The 16,723-nt window shown below is 54.0% G+C and overlaps 3 protein-coding genes and 1 non-coding gene across 4 annotated transcripts; 2 read left to right on the forward strand and 2 right to left on the reverse strand.

Moving 5' to 3' along the window:
- Positions 1–912: 912 nt before the first annotated feature.
- TGME49_313790 (hypothetical protein) lies at positions 913–5,765 on the forward strand. Its single transcript, XM_018782794.1, has 2 exons — positions 913–3,031; positions 3,575–5,765. Exons 1-2 carry the CDS (start codon positions 2,204–2,206, stop codon positions 5,306–5,308), a joined length of 2,562 nt encoding a protein of 853 aa, XP_018635399.1. The 5' UTR covers positions 913–2,203; the 3' UTR covers positions 5,309–5,765.
- A 1,056-nt stretch (positions 5,766–6,821) lies between these two features.
- Positions 6,822–6,895, reverse strand: TGME49_313800. The gene has a single exon. It is a non-coding gene; the product is annotated as a tRNA-Asn (tRNA).
- Positions 6,896–6,954: 59 nt separating this feature from the next.
- Positions 6,955–11,224, forward strand: TAF8 (transcription initiation factor TFIID complex subunit TAF8). The gene has a single exon (XM_002364550.2). The coding sequence runs from the start codon at positions 8,076–8,078 to the stop codon at positions 10,053–10,055; it is 1,980 nt and encodes a 659-aa protein (XP_002364591.1). The 5' UTR covers positions 6,955–8,075; the 3' UTR covers positions 10,056–11,224.
- Positions 11,225–12,429: 1,205 nt separating this feature from the next.
- On the reverse strand, positions 12,430–16,504 carry TGME49_313820 (dynactin p25, putative). Its single transcript, XM_002364551.2, has one exon. It carries the CDS (start codon positions 15,597–15,599, stop codon positions 13,452–13,454), a length of 2,148 nt encoding a protein of 715 aa, XP_002364592.2. The 5' UTR covers positions 15,600–16,504; the 3' UTR covers positions 12,430–13,451.
- Positions 16,505–16,723: the final 219 nt, after the last annotated feature.

Raw genomic sequence — 16,723 nt, forward strand, 5'->3', positions numbered from 1 at the left:
TCCTGAAAGCTACTGTATTTAGAACCTGTGTAGTGTTCCGATCGCACAAGTCGTATGAGCAGGTGCGGCTCTGGAAATGCAGTCACTGATGAATTTATGCTCCGGTCTGCAAAAGCATGCATATCTGGTGCGAATTCGTCATCAATAGAGGTTGTCACGAATAATCGCAAACTGCCGGAGTTGGATGGAAATTCTTTGATCACCGCATAATATGTTGGAAACGGGAAGGCAATGACGCCGCAGCTGCGTACCCTTCCGTATTTCTGTCCTCGCGGCACTGAAATGTTTGGACAGATCCGAAACGTCAGTCTGTACGAAAAACTTAGTTTGATCCATCCACATAACGATGGTGGATTTGGTAATGGTCTGTGGAGACGGACAGATGCAGTTTCCATCCATGCTATTGCTGGGGCTATCTTTAATTCTGCAGTCAACGGGCGTATAGCTCTCTATTGTCATGCCCACCAGTGATACATACAGCTCTGAGTAAGTGCAAAGGTCCATTATGACAGATCCTGTGACGCATATCTGAAGAGAGCTTGCTCTAAGACTGTCAGTAGGGGTAGGCAGGTACAAAAGCGGACTAGGTTGAGGAAGAAAGGGAGCGCATCTACGTCTGAAAAGAGGGTCGGTGGTAGCAACACGTTCCTCTTGCTTGTCTTCTTCGATATTCGAAATCACGAGACGTCCTGATACCGCACACAGAACCAGAGTCAGATGGCCTCTCTGTCTATTTACGGTAGTGTTGAAGTGTTGCTGTCTTTTTCTGTTGAGCAAATAATGCAACTCTCTCCGTGAATGCCCTTTGAAGCAACAATTCGCATGCTGGAGAGGTCAGTTGTCTTTGCGTCTTATCGCGATGAAAGAAGGCAGACGAGAATGAGTTTCGCATGGTTACGACTTTTTTCAGGAGGCTTGGCTTTCTTTCCTTTCTTCTTGATGCACCGTCGTTAACACCGAATTGTTGCCACGCTAAAGGGCAGAGGGGATGTCGTCGCGCATTCGGCAAGTCTGTGTATTTCTTCCTGTGATCTCTCTGCATGCCCTCCTCGGGAGAAAGCTGTGAATTCCGCGTGCGTTTGAAAGTATGTTTCGGACGCCTTCTCTCAAGAACTCTACTATGCAGTTGAAAGCCGGTACCCATCTCGTCTGCGCTTGCAGGTATATGGGGGATCTCGAACGAGTTGCGACGAACTTCACGCGTTTTAACATCTGACCAAGACCGAGGTCCTGTGTATCGCTCCAATTCAACGTCTCTACACACGAATGTAGCTTTTTCTCTCGGCATTTGCATCCACTTCGCCCATCACTTTTTCGTTTCAACTGCAAGCCCGTATTGCCGTTTCATCCTTTCCAAAGAACACCCTGTTCCACACCTTTTTTCGAAAACCTGTTCGCCATACCCCCCGCCCCCTTCCAATCCACTATCGCCAGGTCGTTGCCCGTGTTAGCTGGATTTTTTCTTCTGTCCCCCAGATCTTTTTTCCTCTCTTGGTGAGTTCGCCGGCCCTTTCTCGACGATGAAATGCTGCCTGCATCTTCCCCCTGTTCGCCTTCTTCCGCGCCGCTGTCGTCGGCTGGAGTGTCTCCGAAAGGCTTCTCTCTGACTTCTCCTCCGCCTTCCTCTCCCGGGGATCTCTCGGGATCCATCAAGAAGCTTAGGTCCGCTCTGAGGCGTCTGCGATATCCTCCCGCGCTCCAGTCCTTCATCCCGAGTGTCCCTACAGCTCCCGGCGCGCTGGACGATGAGAACCTGAGCCGCGGAGACGTAACCACATTCTTGGCAGTTCTCCACTTCCTCTGCATGCAGCTGAGTGAAGGAGTCTGGCGAGCGTTTCAGGACCGAGGCTACGACCTCCTGTACAAAACAGACCAACGGTTCGTCCAAACTTTATGGAAATTTCTGGTAGGGCTTTCTCCACTGGACAGGCGACACGAAGAAGACACAAAAGGGCAAGAAGCCTAGACTTGAATGCATAGAGGGATGCTGCACTCGTCGAAGGCTCTGGAAAGGCGCTTGTCTGAAGTGACGCGTCACTTGCGGCTGCCTGAAAACCTGTACGGAAGTTCAGCTTCGGTCTGTCACTCAGCCAAAGGCGTGGACATCGGGGGTTGCCTCTTGGAACTGTTCGTCTATTTGGAAGCGGAGTAGATTGCCGTCGTCAATCCTGTAGTGTCGTCACATGCTTTTGCGTCGCCTCCCATGTCTCTGTTACGCCGAAGAAGATCCCTCATCTCGTCTGCTTTTGCATGTGCTGCTGCCCCGATGCAGCGGGACGAGTGTCACTACAGGCCAGCTTTGACGGTGTCTCAGTTTTTGTCGCCGACGGGTTTCGCGGAGCGGAAGATTCACCTCTGTCTCGACGTCGTGCACCTTTGCCGGCAAATTCACAACCAGTATGCGATGCAGCATCTCCCGCGAGCAGTCCGAAGAAGCAAGAGTCCTCAGCTCTCTGTCGAAGTCTCCCCTCTTTACTTCAAGGATGAAAACTGTCCCCCCCAACCGCACTGCAACGCTCCCTCTCCGCGGAAAGCTGCGCTGCTTTCTGGCGTGGCGTCGGAGGCCCACGGCGTGAAGACATGCGGGGGTCCCGCGCATGCAGTTGTCTCTCCCCGGAGAACCAGAAAGTCTAGAGAGGCCTTTTTCAGTGGTGCACAGGCGAGAGGCAGGCCTCCAGGTGACGGTGTATTTGCGGGGACGGACGGAGAAGAGAGTGCCGAAGAGAGAGACGGCTGGCGTTCTGCTTCTCGGTGGGAGACAACAGAGGCTACTCCCCATGTGAATCTTGAACAAGCGTCAGCAGACCGCATGCAGTCAACGACGTTGGGTCATCAGAACGAAGAGAGTTTGGCTGGGGATGAAGGTGGAAACAGATCCGCGACTGCTGCTTGCGACCCTTCAACTTCCCATAGAATAACCGGCCCTGTCGGACTGCCCGACGAAGTTCGACCCAGGCCGACAGAAAGTCTCCAAAGCGAGAGGGTCGACCAGATCTGGAGGACTGCTCAAATGCTTCAGCTTCTCATGGAGGTGAATAAAAAGACACACTTCGTTTCTCTCACCTCGACTGTGGCAAGCGTTGAATCGTTTTCATTGTCGGAAGCTCCTGTAGCTTTCTGACTTTCGGATGCTGATAGTTTCATGTTTACATCTGTGTCGCGACATTCAAGGTGAGAATATGGAGTCCAACTCGTTGTATCTCTGCTTCCCAGAAACGGCCGCTTTGGTAAGCGTACCAATCCCATTCCGTAGTGTGTGTCGCCAGTGAAGAGTAGATATAAAGTGATAGACTCTCGTATCACGCGCAGACGAAGTCTATGAAGGAGACGAAAAAAGTAAAACATTGTGGCTTATAGACACGCCAGTTTAGACGTTCGGATGTTTCAGCGTCTGGAGGGTTTCCCGCTGTCTCGGTGAAGCTGCTTTTCCTGGCTTTGTCTCCTCTTCCGGATCTGTATCTCTTTCGGTCGACTGCATGCGAACCCTGAGATCTCTGTTCAGTCCGTGTATTGTAAATACGGAGGTCGAGATCTCCGGAGAGTTCTGTGTGTCGTTTCTTTTTCCTTTTTCCAGCAAGTCACGAGCTTGAGCGGCAAAGTCGGCGCCTTCAGCCAACGCGTGACGGCCTCGGTCGACGAGTTGCATCTTCAAGTTCAGCTCCTGCAGACTCGCGTGTCGATTTTAGAAAGTCGTCTGGGGTCTGGCGTCGAGGCCTTTTCTCCAGGGCCGGGCACTGGGGCGAATCCCCAAAGTTCGCGGAAGAATCTCGAGTCCACGCACCTCCAAGGGGGTCCGGGTATCCCCTGTGCAAGCGATCATTCGCGTTTTTCCGGCGGCTCTTCTTCGCTTGTGGGGCACCGCCCAGCTGGAGGCGTCGCTGTCTCTTCTGGGATGGGTTCGGTCGAGGACAGAAGTTCGAGTGTCGCCGTCAGCGCCGCCCTGGGAACCTGCCCCGCGAAGAATGGATCTCTGATCTCTCAGTCGCGTGAGGTCTCTGGGCCGGACAGCCGTGTCTTGGCTGGCCAAACGTATGCAGCAGGGGCAAGGGACGAGGGGAGGGAAGTCGCGGCTCTGCAAAGCGACAGAGCATCCCCGTGCACTCGAATGGGAGACGGGAGTGCGGAAGACCACCGCCAGGAGCGTACAGTGAATCGAGCGGAGGCCTTTTCTCCCGGAGAACGCAGCCCGCGCGATTCCGTTCCGACCGAGAACAACGCGCGGGGGAAGGAAGAAGAGAGTTCTGCGTGGGGCTTCGCTGTCCAGACTCCGTCCTGTGACGTACAGTTCCCGTTTTCTCCTCACACGCGTCCGAGTTTTCCGACGGCCAGCGCGTTTGCAGCAGTCCGCATGGAGAAGGGATTTGCTGACGGCTCGGCGAGTCTCGACCCTCTGGATGTAGAGATGCAGCGGAATGTCCTTCGGATCACAGAAAAGATCGAGAGTCTCCAAGCTGTGCTTCGACGATCTCGGAACTCGGGTCCAGCCTCTCGTCCTCGATCTGCCTGTCCTGAACCGACAAACGCTTCTGCCAGAGTCTTGTCGCAGGGACAGGCCGAAGCTGTCTCGGCGCTCCCCTCAGACTTCCATCCCTCCACGTCGTCGATTCATGCCCGCGCCTCTCTTGCAACCGGAGGAGGAGCGGGAGAAGCAGCCTCTTTCAGCGTCTCTTCTCAACACCGAGGGCCTGCGTCGGGGGTCAAGGAAGTCGAAAGATCCTTCGCTGCCCTCTCCGGACCCCCGGAGACGTCCCCGCGGGTGTCGCCGACTGTTGCCGTTCGACGGGGGTCGACCGAGGCGCCCAGCTTCTCTGCAGACTCGCCAAGCGGCTCTGGAACTCGTTGTGATTCCCTGGGGCTTCCAAGCTTTCCACCGCCAGCGGGAAACGCAGAGGAAAGAGGGATCGACTGTGTTTCGGTGTCGAGGGTCGGTTCTGCGGTCTCACAACCACCTGGAGAAATCTACAGTGGAACTCGAGAGGGAGAGGAAAAGGAATGCAAGATACGTCGGGGCTTCTCGCCCACAAGCGACCTTTCCGAGCCTTCAGACAGACGCCAGCAGAGTCAGCAAACACCTTTTTTCGGAATTAGCTGCAGTAGCGATGGTTCGCGGAGCGAACTTCTTGGGTCCTCCACGGGGTCGCTGTCGAAAGCCTCTCCCGACCACCCGAAGGCAAGCGCCACGCCTGAGAAATTCGACTTTCTTTCTCTCTCCAAACAGTGGCTCCCGTGCGCCGGAAAAGACGTCGAAGGTTTCGTTGCCGCTGCTGCGGCCTCGGCCTGGGGCAGCAGTGCACACGAGAACATATGATGGCTCTCTGATTCACCTACTGTTGAACGTTCTTGGCATTTTTGTCAACGGCTTTATATATATATATATATATATATTTATGTATGCGCATGTTCATGTGACCCTTGTAGATGGGAAAACGTGTCTGCCTTGGGAGCAGAAGGGATGCTTAAAGTCTGGACAAGGGGGCTGGTTGGCGAACCGGGGTTGATGAGTGTGTTTTTGCGAAGGCAGAAGCGGAGGAATGTGTCGCTGTCAGCTGGAGAGTTTTTTCTTCAAACGGTGCATGTGCTAAGATGCAAATGAAAGGAAGGTGAGCCCCGTGGGGGCGCGAAAGGGCTTGCAGGGCGCTACAGAAGGGTCGAGAGCAAAGCACAATCGTTGCATTCTACGTCAATTTGGCTTTTTCGCTACAGAACGAGGCACTCCCAGCCACGTCGAAAGAGGACACTAAGGTATTTTACGAAGACAACAACTTTCCTTCACACGCGGCAATCCCCACCGCAGACGAATGCAAACTGGAAGCGGAGCAGTCCAGCTTCCTCGATGGCTGGCCACTTACTATTTTTGCTTTGATCATTTTCACGGACTTCTCCGGCAATGCAGGAGGCTGGAATACTGCGGGTAAATCCACTGGAGCGTCTCGGGGCTGTAACATAGTCACGGTTCCTCTATTTTCAAACCCCGTTGGTTGTTAGAGCACCAGTCCGCTGTCATGTTCAAGACGCTCGAGAAAACGAGTTCTTTCGTTATTCCTGCGGTGAAAATAAATTCAGCTGACAGCCGCAAGGTCAGATCGGTCGAACGGGCACGAACCTAACACTGAGCAGAGGCGTTTATTCCCCTCAGACGCAGGGGATGCAAAAGCGCATTTGCGTGAGACGCGAGTGTGATGATCGATTACCATTGGCTCTGCTCGGACAGACGGCATGCGGTTCTTTCTCAAATTCGGAACCCCAGTGTTCCTCAGTTGCCTTTTATCCTCGTACGTCATCGACGGATGCAAAATGTCTATCGCATTTCGTTGAACTGAACTGCTTACAGGCGGCTTTCGGTTTGACGGAACTTTCAAAATGCAGTACCTGTCCGTCGGTTCGTACCTCAAACCGTGTATTTACCGGATATATACATATATATACGTTATTGTAGGAGTAGCGAAGCTTACAGAAAAGCACATGTTTTTATCGAAAATCTTTTCAAGACACGTGTGTTTTGCCATGTTGAAAGAAGCGATCTGGGGTTTTCACTCCCAGTGTACGACTTCAGCAAAAAATACGTCTTGAGAGGAGTCCTAGGTTCCTTGCGGTCAACAGTTACCACCCAATTCAAAACAGATACTTTGAGTGACTAAGACAGAACCTCTCTGTCGCGCCGATCTTTTTTGAACTTCGGTGCAGCGGCAAACTGAAGGTTACAGCGTCCGTGTCGGTCTTTGTCGAGACACAGATTGGAAGAAGAATTTGCGTGCTGTTCACCGATATTAATCGCGTTACCGCGTGGTTCTAAAGTCAAACGAGAAAGACAAACAAAAGCGCGGTACCGGCTGGGATCGAACCAGCGACCTTGTGGTTAACAGCCACACGCTCTAACCGGCTGAGCTACGGAACCTGGGACTCCTCTGTTGTGGTGCCCCCCCCAAATTCTGTGGAAGCAGCTGCCACGGAATCGAGTTTTTCCCCATCCTGCTTGCCCCCCCTGTCCAAGTTTCATTGGCACATGCATGCAGGATTGTTCTCCCGGTGTTGGCAATCTCTTGTCCAGTACTTTTTTTTCAAAGCCCCTATTTTTCCTCTCGGAGTCTGTCCCGAGTCTGGACTTAACACGGTGTGTACTCGCTGCCACTCCGCTGGAGACCGCGGGTGGCTTTTCTCCTCGCTTTGTTTGTGGAGAATCTGAGCCTCGCGGTGTCCACTGGAAGAAACATAAGCAACTGTTTCCGCCAGCTTGCTGTGTATTACTTTTCCAGTCAATGTTTGTTTGAGATGTGTACAAACTGCCGTCTGACCCCTCGCGTCAAGCACCACATCCTTTGCCGTACCTCGTTGCTTTTCCTTCGGCCGCGGCTCTTCTCCGGAATGCACCTATTCTACTGAATGGTCTAACATTTAGCGACAAACTGGCCGTTTCAGCGAACTCTTCAAGGCAGCAGTCAGCACTTCTTGGGGGGGTGCTGAGGAAAGAGACGACGGAACGCCACACTGGCACACCGGGACACTCTCTGTTGATGTGCCTGCAGCCCCGTATTTATTCCAAAAGGCATGCTCGGGTACCCGCCAGCTCTACATTTAATTCGCTTATGCGGGAATCTCCGTTCAAGGTCAAATTCGACGAGTAACGGACCGAAACGAATCTCTCAGACGACCGCGAGAATCTCATCTCAGAATTCGTTCCGGCGGTGTCTGTACGCCCGAGCCCCAGGCTAGGTCCGTGATCGTTGGACAATGTCAGTGTGGCATTTTTCGTTTGGACCTCCGGATGGAGTAGACCCGTAGAATGCTTGTTTGTTTTCGCTGGTTCACCATTTCTAGGCAAGAAATGTTAACAGCAATAAGGCCTGCCCGTGGTGTGTCTCCCGTGGGTCGCTTCGTCGCCTGAGCGCTGCCTCCGCCCGAAGGACCCCAGTACTTCACACCCCTCGGAAAAGTGGGTCAACATTCTGCACTGCGGGGAACAAGATTAGCGTTTCGGCTTCTCCCCACTTTTTCCCGAGCACCGCGGGAGTCTCTGTTTGCCTTTTGCATTTCCCTCCACCCTCTCTCTCCGTCTCGCGTCCCCTCCACGTGGTGCAATGTATCCTCCGTCACCCCCTTTTTCAGGGGCCTCCCCTTGCCAAAGCGGTGCCGTTGGGGGCTCGGACTCCACAGCCATTGTTTCATCTGACGATCACGTGTCTTCGGACTCCAGTGCCGCAGGGCCAGCTTCTTCCCACCACTCTTCACCTACTCCTTCGGCGCCCTACGCTGGAAACGACTCAGGACAGGCTGTGCCTGCTGCCTCGCCCTCCGCTGCTCTTCAACATCAGGAAGATGGTCGGTGTGCTTCCGAATCTTCCGCGCTCGACTCCCAGGCCCCGGGGGGTCCGGCGTCTCGCCCCGCCACTAGTTACATCATGACGGGGCCGCTCCCAGGGTTGCCTCGACCCAGAACCGAGACCGTTTTGCTGGACCCCGCGTCTGCGGCCTCGCCCTTGACTCTCGAGAGCGCCGCAGCTGGGTCTGCCCTCTCCGGATCCTCTCTAGGCTCCAGCGGGACCCGTGCCCCTCCAGGGTCTGGATCGGGTAGAGGGGCCGGCGCTTGGCCCCCGGGTGGGGCGCCTCAGGGCCGGACGCTCGTGACTGTCCCCAGTGTATGTGGAAGTCGTAGGCGGTACATGCATGCGTTGCTGCAGCGGAGTGCCGCCTGGATGATGTTCAGCAAGGGTGTCCAGAGCGTGGAACCGCAGTGTCTCGAGTACGTTTCATCTTGGCTTGCGTTCCGGATCGGGGCCATCGGGCGCCAGGCAAAGATCTACGCAAACATCCGCGGCACCAGCGTCGCGAACTACTTCGACGTGAAGCAAGCTTTGTTCGACGTCTGCCCTGCCTCCTACGCCGCTCTCTTCCGCACCACGGGGGTCGAGCCGGTGGCCGGAACGCAGCCAAAGGAGGTCCTCTTGGGTGCAGACGGCAGAGGACGCCGCGCGCGTCAGGCCGCCCTCGCCCGCGGCGCAGAGGCGGACACCAACCCCCCACTCGAAGGGACCGAAGCAGAACTTGTGGTGACTACGGAGGACTCCTGGGTGTACCGCCGCCTCGTGGGGGAGCCCGCAGACCCCCTCGGCGCGGAGGAGTCCAACGCGGTCTCAGGCGTATCCGCGCCTCTCGCCGCGGGGCCCGCGACCCTTGACACCCCGCACGACGCACCGGTAGGGCGCGAAGACGCGCAGCGGAGCGGGCCCCTCGGCCCTGGGACTGGCCCTCAGTTTCCAGGGGCAGCTGCGTCGCCGCCTGACGCTTCACCTTCAGCTGCAGGCCCCGGAGGCGCCCCTGGAGGAACTCCCCGGGTGGACCTGTCGGGTGGGGCCTCTCCGGCGGTGGGGCCCGCAGCTGGAGGCGCAGGGGCTCTTCCAGGGGCCCCGGGGTACGCAGACGTCGCGCCCGCGAGGGGCGACCTGGGTCCCGTGAAGCCGGGGTCGACCCGGAGCGCAGAGCCGCCTCTGCACATACCCCCGTGGCTTCCGCAGTTCCCCCCGGCGCATCTGTGGGCCTGCACGCCGACGCCCTCTGCCCCCGCTTGCGACGGAGTTTCCCTGGACTTCAAGAGACAGTGTGCGAAGATGGAGCTGCAGCTGCATCTACCTCAACTGCAGCTTCCCCAGCTGCCGCCGCCTTCCGCGAGGTGGGGCGAGGGGGGGGCCCGGCGAGACCCTGAAGGGGATGACAGTGGCGGGACCCGCAGGTGGCGGGGAGGAGACAGCAGGATGGGGATGAAGCGGGGCCGAAACGCTGCGGAGGGAGACACTGCCAATCACTCGTTGTGGGGCCTTCCACGAGACGAGGGAGGAACGGCGTGTCTGTCCGAAGACGACGAGGTGGAGAAGGAAGCCGCAGACGCCGACGTTGCCGGGGAAGACAGGTGTGGGGGGAAACGGCGAGGAAGCGGGAAGGAAGAGAACGGAGGCAAAGGGAAGAAAAGAAGAACGAAACAGGAAGACGAAGTTATAGAGAGAGAGGTAGTTGCAGACTCTGCTCAATTCGGAAAACAGGGGAATCTTCTTCTCAGCTGGTGAAGCGTCACTGTTCTCAAGGCGACGCGGTTGCCGCGTAAAGCAAGCGACTTCCGGTTGGAGCTGGAGAAATAGTTTTTAATCATGGCATTCGAGGCCTGGTTCTTCTGCAGCTCTTGCTCTCCTGCACGATTCTCGGATGTCCTGGAAACGAAAACGGAAAAAAAGTGCATTACGGGGTTTAAAAGGTTTCTGTCCTCGTAAGAAGCAAAGCCCCGATTTGGGTCCCGTTGTCAGAACTTCCAAGTACGCAGTGAAGTAAACACATGGATCTTGACAAGAAACTTATGAAGTCGTCTAAACGAGGACTCGCTTCTCTTTGATTTCCTTCTAGCGATGAGTGAAGTCACATCGTTCTAAAGCTCGCGACTGGGTTGTCCCTGAAAGCGGGGCAACAGCGCAGTCTGTGACGTGGTTTTTTGTGAGAAACGCATGTTCTACTTGATAATGGTTGTGCCGCGTACCAAGTGGTACGTTGGAAACTGAGAACTCTTTCCTTTTATGTCTTTACGGGTTTTTGCAGCTTTTTTTTCGTCGCAGTCCACCGCACTCCCGTGGAAGTTGGGCCTTCGTTACGAATTCGGAGCCAATTTAGATTGGTACGAAAAAGTTATTGTATCATCCTTACAAAGCAGCAGCCGTCGTTAGCATACAAGGAAGAAAGACAACTTTAAGCGTAGAATGATTCATCCAGTTCAGTGAGGGAGACGTTTAGCAAACGTCATCGACATGCGATGATAAACGGCAACTTTAGAAACACGGTATCTCCACCTGCAGGGGCGCTGTATCATCAACACACTTGCTTCCTATCTCCCCAGCGTCATAGAAAGGCTCTCACAGGCCGAGTTCGTCCAGTCAGTTGGAGCCTCTGCAGAAGTAAAGAGTCTGTCGAATTCTAGAAATCCATTCTTATGACCAGCAGTTTCACCATGTGTAAGGGGGAGTTGTCTGCTCAGTTCGTGGTTTTCTACGTAGCCCCAGGAGATTTAGTTGGGTTCTGTGTTATCACATGGAGGTCGATAGTCGGTCACCGCAATCGCTCTCCGCCCCTATCTATTCACTGCCTCGGATTCACGCATTTCCACGAGTGTTCTCCTCTGACAGAATCGCGGCTTGTGCCTCTGGAGTGTCTCTGGGGAACTCGTTGAGTTATCGTACGGTGTTTATAGTGCTCTCAATCCATGACCAGTTCCGTCTCCGTTTACTGGAACTCATGAAAAAGTGACAAAAATAAGACTGACGTTTCCAAGATTAAAAGGATCGGCGAACTCCGTGACAGCCGCGGAGGAAATACCGGGACCGGGAGATGCAGCTGTCTTCCACTATGACTGGCCGGTGCTGTGCAGCATCTCCTCCTGCGGTGTGTGGGTGTTCCCTTTGCTCTAGAGAGAGCCTTCTCGCAGTTTCTTTCTACGTACTCCGTGTCAGCAGCCGCCGCAATACGAGGGACACAAACGTTTTCCGTGATTACTGGGCCTAGCGTCTCTGCAGGCAGATCAGTATAAAATCTTTCGAAGTTCCAGCAGAGGCCCCGCGCACCCGAGTCCAGTGTGCGTCAGGGGAAAGGTTTTTGTCTCTGAAACAGTTTTAGCCGCGGACCGATTCGGGTGACGCGCTTGGCAGTTTCTCATTTGCTGCATAAAGAGCCAGCAACAAGGTCCTACACGCAGGACATATGCTCTGATGTGGGGAAACGGATGTGCAGTTTCAATAAAAATACGGGCGAGAAGACTTTGAAAAAAATCCCGCGAGTCTAAAAGCAAAGCACTTGAACCTAGATTGCTGGAAACCGGATACAATCGCAGCGGTGGCTGTCTAGAGCAGCAGAGCAGTTTCATGAGGCCAGATACTCTAGCGTTTTATTACTGAACCTCGTGCAAAGAAATCGTTAACAAGGACTTCCAGTGAAAAGCTAGAGCCACCATGAAGACAAGAAACGGACTGTTTTTTATTACTATTCTTCGGATTGCTGTTACGCGTGTCTCGAGCGTTTCCGCGGTGTGAAGGCCACGAGTGTGTTGCTGATTTCTTCGGTTTTCTTCACAGTGTCTTCCACATGCGTTTTTTATGCTTTTTCTCGGAAACCTCAGTGAACTTGCGGCTGATTGTCGCCTCCAGCGTGTGGCGGCTGTTCTGTATCTTTCGTTTTCCGACAAAATACGTTGTCGCTAACGCCAGAAATACGTATAATAAGATTCATAAAAACTTAGCTTATGAAATCTGAGTTCCTTTTGGAGCAATCACAATTTTCGAAAACACTGTTGCGCTCATTGTGAGTTATTAGCTATTATCATATTCTAATCGATACTACATGGTTTTCTATTCGAGAGCGTTTCCGGGGCGACTTCACGTTTCAGATTTCCCTGAAGTGACCGTGACGACAGTCTTCTCTCTTGAGAAAACGAAAACATGTCTGTCTCTCTACTGTCGGTCACGAGTCCGGAACGTCATGAAAGGACCTTTCCTTGAATTCTCAGCATCTCGGAAACTGCCATGTCTCCACGTCGCCGCTGTAACTCACGACAAAAAACAAAAGTTTTTTCTAAAACCGACAGTGGCAGCCGAAATGTTTAAGGCACAGCGAGTTGAGTGTTCAGCCCCAATTCGCTTAGAACACAGAGAGAGATCTTCGTGACGTCACCCGATTTTCTCCGACTTCACTGTAGCGACAACTTTCAAAAAGCGATGAAACTGTGTGTTCGACCCATTAGCCTCTGCTCCACATCTCTCGTTCTTCCCCTCTTTGAGGGGGCCCTTCCCATCGAAATACCTGTTGTCTTTGCTTCCTCTGAGTTTGTGTTTCCTTCGCCTAACTCTCTTTACCTTCTCGAGGCGCGCTTTTACCGTTTCCCTTCCCTAGAGCAAAAATCGACACTTCTGTCTCGTTTTAGTCCATCAGAACTTGCCCCTCGTTTTCCCTGTCCATCTGTCTTTTCGGTGCTTCTTCGCAGGTATCTCTGGCCATCCTAGTCTGGGTGCATTGACATGTTTCCCTTTTTAAAGAGCCATCAGCTTCTCTGTCGCTCCTTATCGCAGTTGCACTTCTCTTGATCTGACGTCAAAGTCCCAGAAGCCATGTGATATGTGCGTAGGAGAACGCAGCATCTGACGAACCTGCGACAACCGAATGAGCCTTACGCAATCACATATATGAGTAGGTGAATACCACGTTTAAAATGGTTCGCTCCAAAGCCCCGTCTTCGTCTTCCTTCCGAAGCTCTTTCTCTTCATATCTCTGGATGTCTGTTGAAAAGTCGATCAAAGTGAGACCTCGTCGCCACCGCTCACTTTTTTCTCTGAGTTCCCTTCTGCGCCGAGAACGTCTCGTCCGGCACACCGAAGATGTATCTTCGAACTATTTCCAGCGTCGTCTCTCTGTCTCCGCTGCCTCGCCTCTTTCTAGGACTCCTCGGCAGGCACAAACAGGTTGTATCTTTGAATCGCGTCGAGTTTCATCAGCACGGTTTCCCCCTCAGGAAGTTCGTCGACCATCTTCCCCGGGTTTCCCCCAAAGACAGTAAACGAGGGAACCACCGTGTCGGGAGGGAGCACAGTGCCGGGGAGGAGTCTGCAGAAGTCTTTCAAGATGCATCTGTTCCCCACAACGCAGTTCACGCTGATCTCCACGCACGAGCCGACAGCGACAGCTCTGACGACAGAGTTCCTCCCCACGACGACGTAGTCCCCGACAGTCAGAGGCACATGCAACGGCTGGCCCTTGGACCTGTACACGCTGGGGTGAACGAGGACGTTCTCCTCGAGGTACACATATCTGCCGAATCGGAGCGGCGCGAGTTCTCCACGCAGAATCACTCCTTGAGAGACGACGGAGCGTCCAGCCAGCGTGATGTTCTGCGAGCCGAACAGCAGGGTGTCCCTCCCTACGCGATTCCCCGACGCCGTCGTGATGAAATCGCTTCTCGGGTGGACCACCGGAGGCTTCAGAGAAGCGGTGAGGAAGCAGGAGAAGGCCGTGTACGGCTGCGATGGAGGCGGTACAACTTCGAGTTCGGAAGAGAGAGTAGAGGAGTTCGCGTTTCTTGTCGAAGACGCCACACACGCAGAAGAAGAAGCTTCCTTGGGCGCCGAGGCCTGCGCTTGAGGGGAGACTCCCGATCCGCTTTTCTTCTGTGGAGACAGTGGCCTTCTCTCCTCTGTGTCTGGAGGCAGGCCCGGTGACCTCGCGCTTCCCGGGGCGCCCAGAGCCGAGGAAAGAAGTTCGCTTGCCGCGTTTGTCGGATCGTTGGAGCCTTCGAGAGCAACTCCGCCAGTGGAGACGTAAGAACGAAAAGGAACATGGGAAGCAAAAGTCACTCCTTCCTCGTTTGCGGCAAACGCGGAAGAGCCGTCCTTCGACGATTCATGCTTTGACAACACACCGGCAGTCTTCTCCTTGTCTCTGAGAGAAGACATCTCAGAAGGAAGAGAAAACTCGCGTAACAGATGCGAAGCCGACTTTGACACAAACGGCTTCCGTCCTCCCGCCCTAGAAGAGTCTCTCGATGCCTCCCGTTCGAAGATCTCCTGCTCTACACGCGAGGAGCCTTCCTCTGTCTCTTCTCCCGCAGGCAATTTCTCTTGCTCCTTCTTTTCAGACGGCTTCTCCTTCTGTGTCTCTTCTCCCTCAGCTGCTTTCTCTTCCTTCTCGCTTTCAGACGGCTTCTCCTTCTGTGTCTCTTCTCCCTCAGCTGCTTTCTCTTCCTTCTCGCTTTCAGACGGCTTCTCCTTCTGTGTCTCTTCTCCCTCAGCTGCTTTCTCTTCCTTCTCGCTTTCAGACGGCTTCTCCTTCTGTGTCTCTTCTCCCTCAGCTGCTTTCTCTTCCTTCTCGCTTTCAGACGGCTTCTCCTTCTGTGTCTCTTCTCCCTCAGCTGCTTTCTCTTCCTTCTCGCTTTCAGACGGCTTCTCCTTCTGTGTCTCTTCTCCCTCAGCTGCTTTCTCTTCCTTCTCGCTTTCAGACGGCTTCTCCTTCTGTGTCTCTTCTCCCTCAGCTGCTTTCTCTTCCTTCTCGCTTTCAGACGGCTTCTCCTTCTGTGTCTCTTCTCCCTCAGCTGCTTTCTCTTCCTTCTCGCTTTCAGACGGCTTCTCCTTCTGTGTCTCTTCTCCCTCAGCTGCTTTCTCTTCCTTCTCGCTTTCAGACGGCTTCTCCTTCTGTGTCTCTTCTCCCTCAGCTGCTTTCTCTTCCTTCTCGCTTTCAGACGGCTTCTCCTTCTGTGTCTCTTCTCCCTCAGCTGCTTTCTCTTCCTTCTCGCTTTCAGACGGCTTCTCCTTCTGTGTCTCTTCTCCCTCAGCTGCTTTCTCTTCCTTCTCGCTTTCAGACGGCTTCTCCTTCTGTGTCTCTTCTCCCTCAGCTGCTTTCTCTTCCTTCTTATTTCCTGACGAATCGCCCTCCTCTTCCTTCTGCTTTCTACATGAGCTGTCTTCCTTTTCTTTCGTTTCTCCAGGAGGGTTGTTTGTCTTCTCCTGTGTGTCCTCGGAGCTTGTCGGCGGCTCTGCAGTGGCCGAAGAATCAGCTGAGCCAAGAGGTAAAGAAGAGGTAGGATCCGACATTGTCGGATTTTCAGGAAGGAAACGACCTCACGTGAAGGACGCAGCAGAGAGCACCTGCGCCCCTACCGAGAGGCGGAGGAGGATGCGAACAAGGAAAGACAGAGACGTCGAGGTTCGTAGACACGGCAGAGTTCAAAGCAGGGAGAAAAGGAGCGCTAAGCCAAGAGAAACAGCGACGTTGTACGCCAGATAATAACAGGCAGAATCGTGGAACTTTCTCCAGAACCAAGGCGACAGAGTGCCGAGGCGAAACGTGTCCTGTTTCGATGAGGAAGTTCTTCCAAAGAGTGAAGAGAAGACAATAGAGTTGCGAGGCGCGACTCTATCTCTGAAAGGGGTGCTGTATCTTTGGAGAGTCCTTTAGAGGTAAATTCCTGTCTCGACGTCTTGAGAGAAAACGCAGCTGTCGGGTGGATGTGCAGGGGTTACCTTCATCGAAAGGCCGAGGCGCTGCAGGGAACTTTCAGTGTGTACAGAGTAAGGAAGATCGACGAGATTCTGCTTGCTGCATTTGAGGATCGACACTCGCAGCGCAGCGTGAGCCTAGCTCGAGCAGGACAGGTTGCCTCACATCTCGGTCGATAGCCTATCAAACGCGTAGACGGAACTGATAAGCTCTACAAATTTGTTCACGAAAACTTAGAGAAATCGATTTACATCTTCATATGCAGACGCAGATTATTTTCTTTGGCGAATGGAGAATGCCGGAGCTGCCTAGACCGGCGCGGCCGGCGGGTCCGAGCTTTCCAAGCTCCAGATGTTTTCGCGAAGAAAAAGTCACCAAGATTTTAACTCCCAGTCTTCTCGTGGTAGTTGTCTTTGTTCCTTTGAATGAGTTCTCCGAAAGTCGCTCCTGCCTCGACTTTCCACGCCGATCCTCCTCCGGCCGTTTGCCGCCCTCGCCTATACACATGCACGGACTCTGGAAAGCCGGAAAAAGGGGGGCTCGGAGGACACAGCCTTCACCGTCTTTCAACGCACCGGCGAGGCAGCGAGTCTGTGAAGTGTCGACCCTTTGTCTTTCAGAAAAGCGAGACGCCCAGCGAAAAACGTAGTCGGATTGTCGTAGCAGTTCTTGGTGCCGCAGGAACAAGTAGGGAAGCTCAGCTTGTTGCTGAGCTTTG

This window comes from Toxoplasma gondii, chromosome XI (assembly GCF_000006565.2).
Source record: "Toxoplasma gondii ME49 chromosome XI, whole genome shotgun sequence".
In the NCBI taxonomy this organism is placed as follows: Eukaryota; Apicomplexa; class Conoidasida; order Eucoccidiorida; family Sarcocystidae; genus Toxoplasma; species Toxoplasma gondii.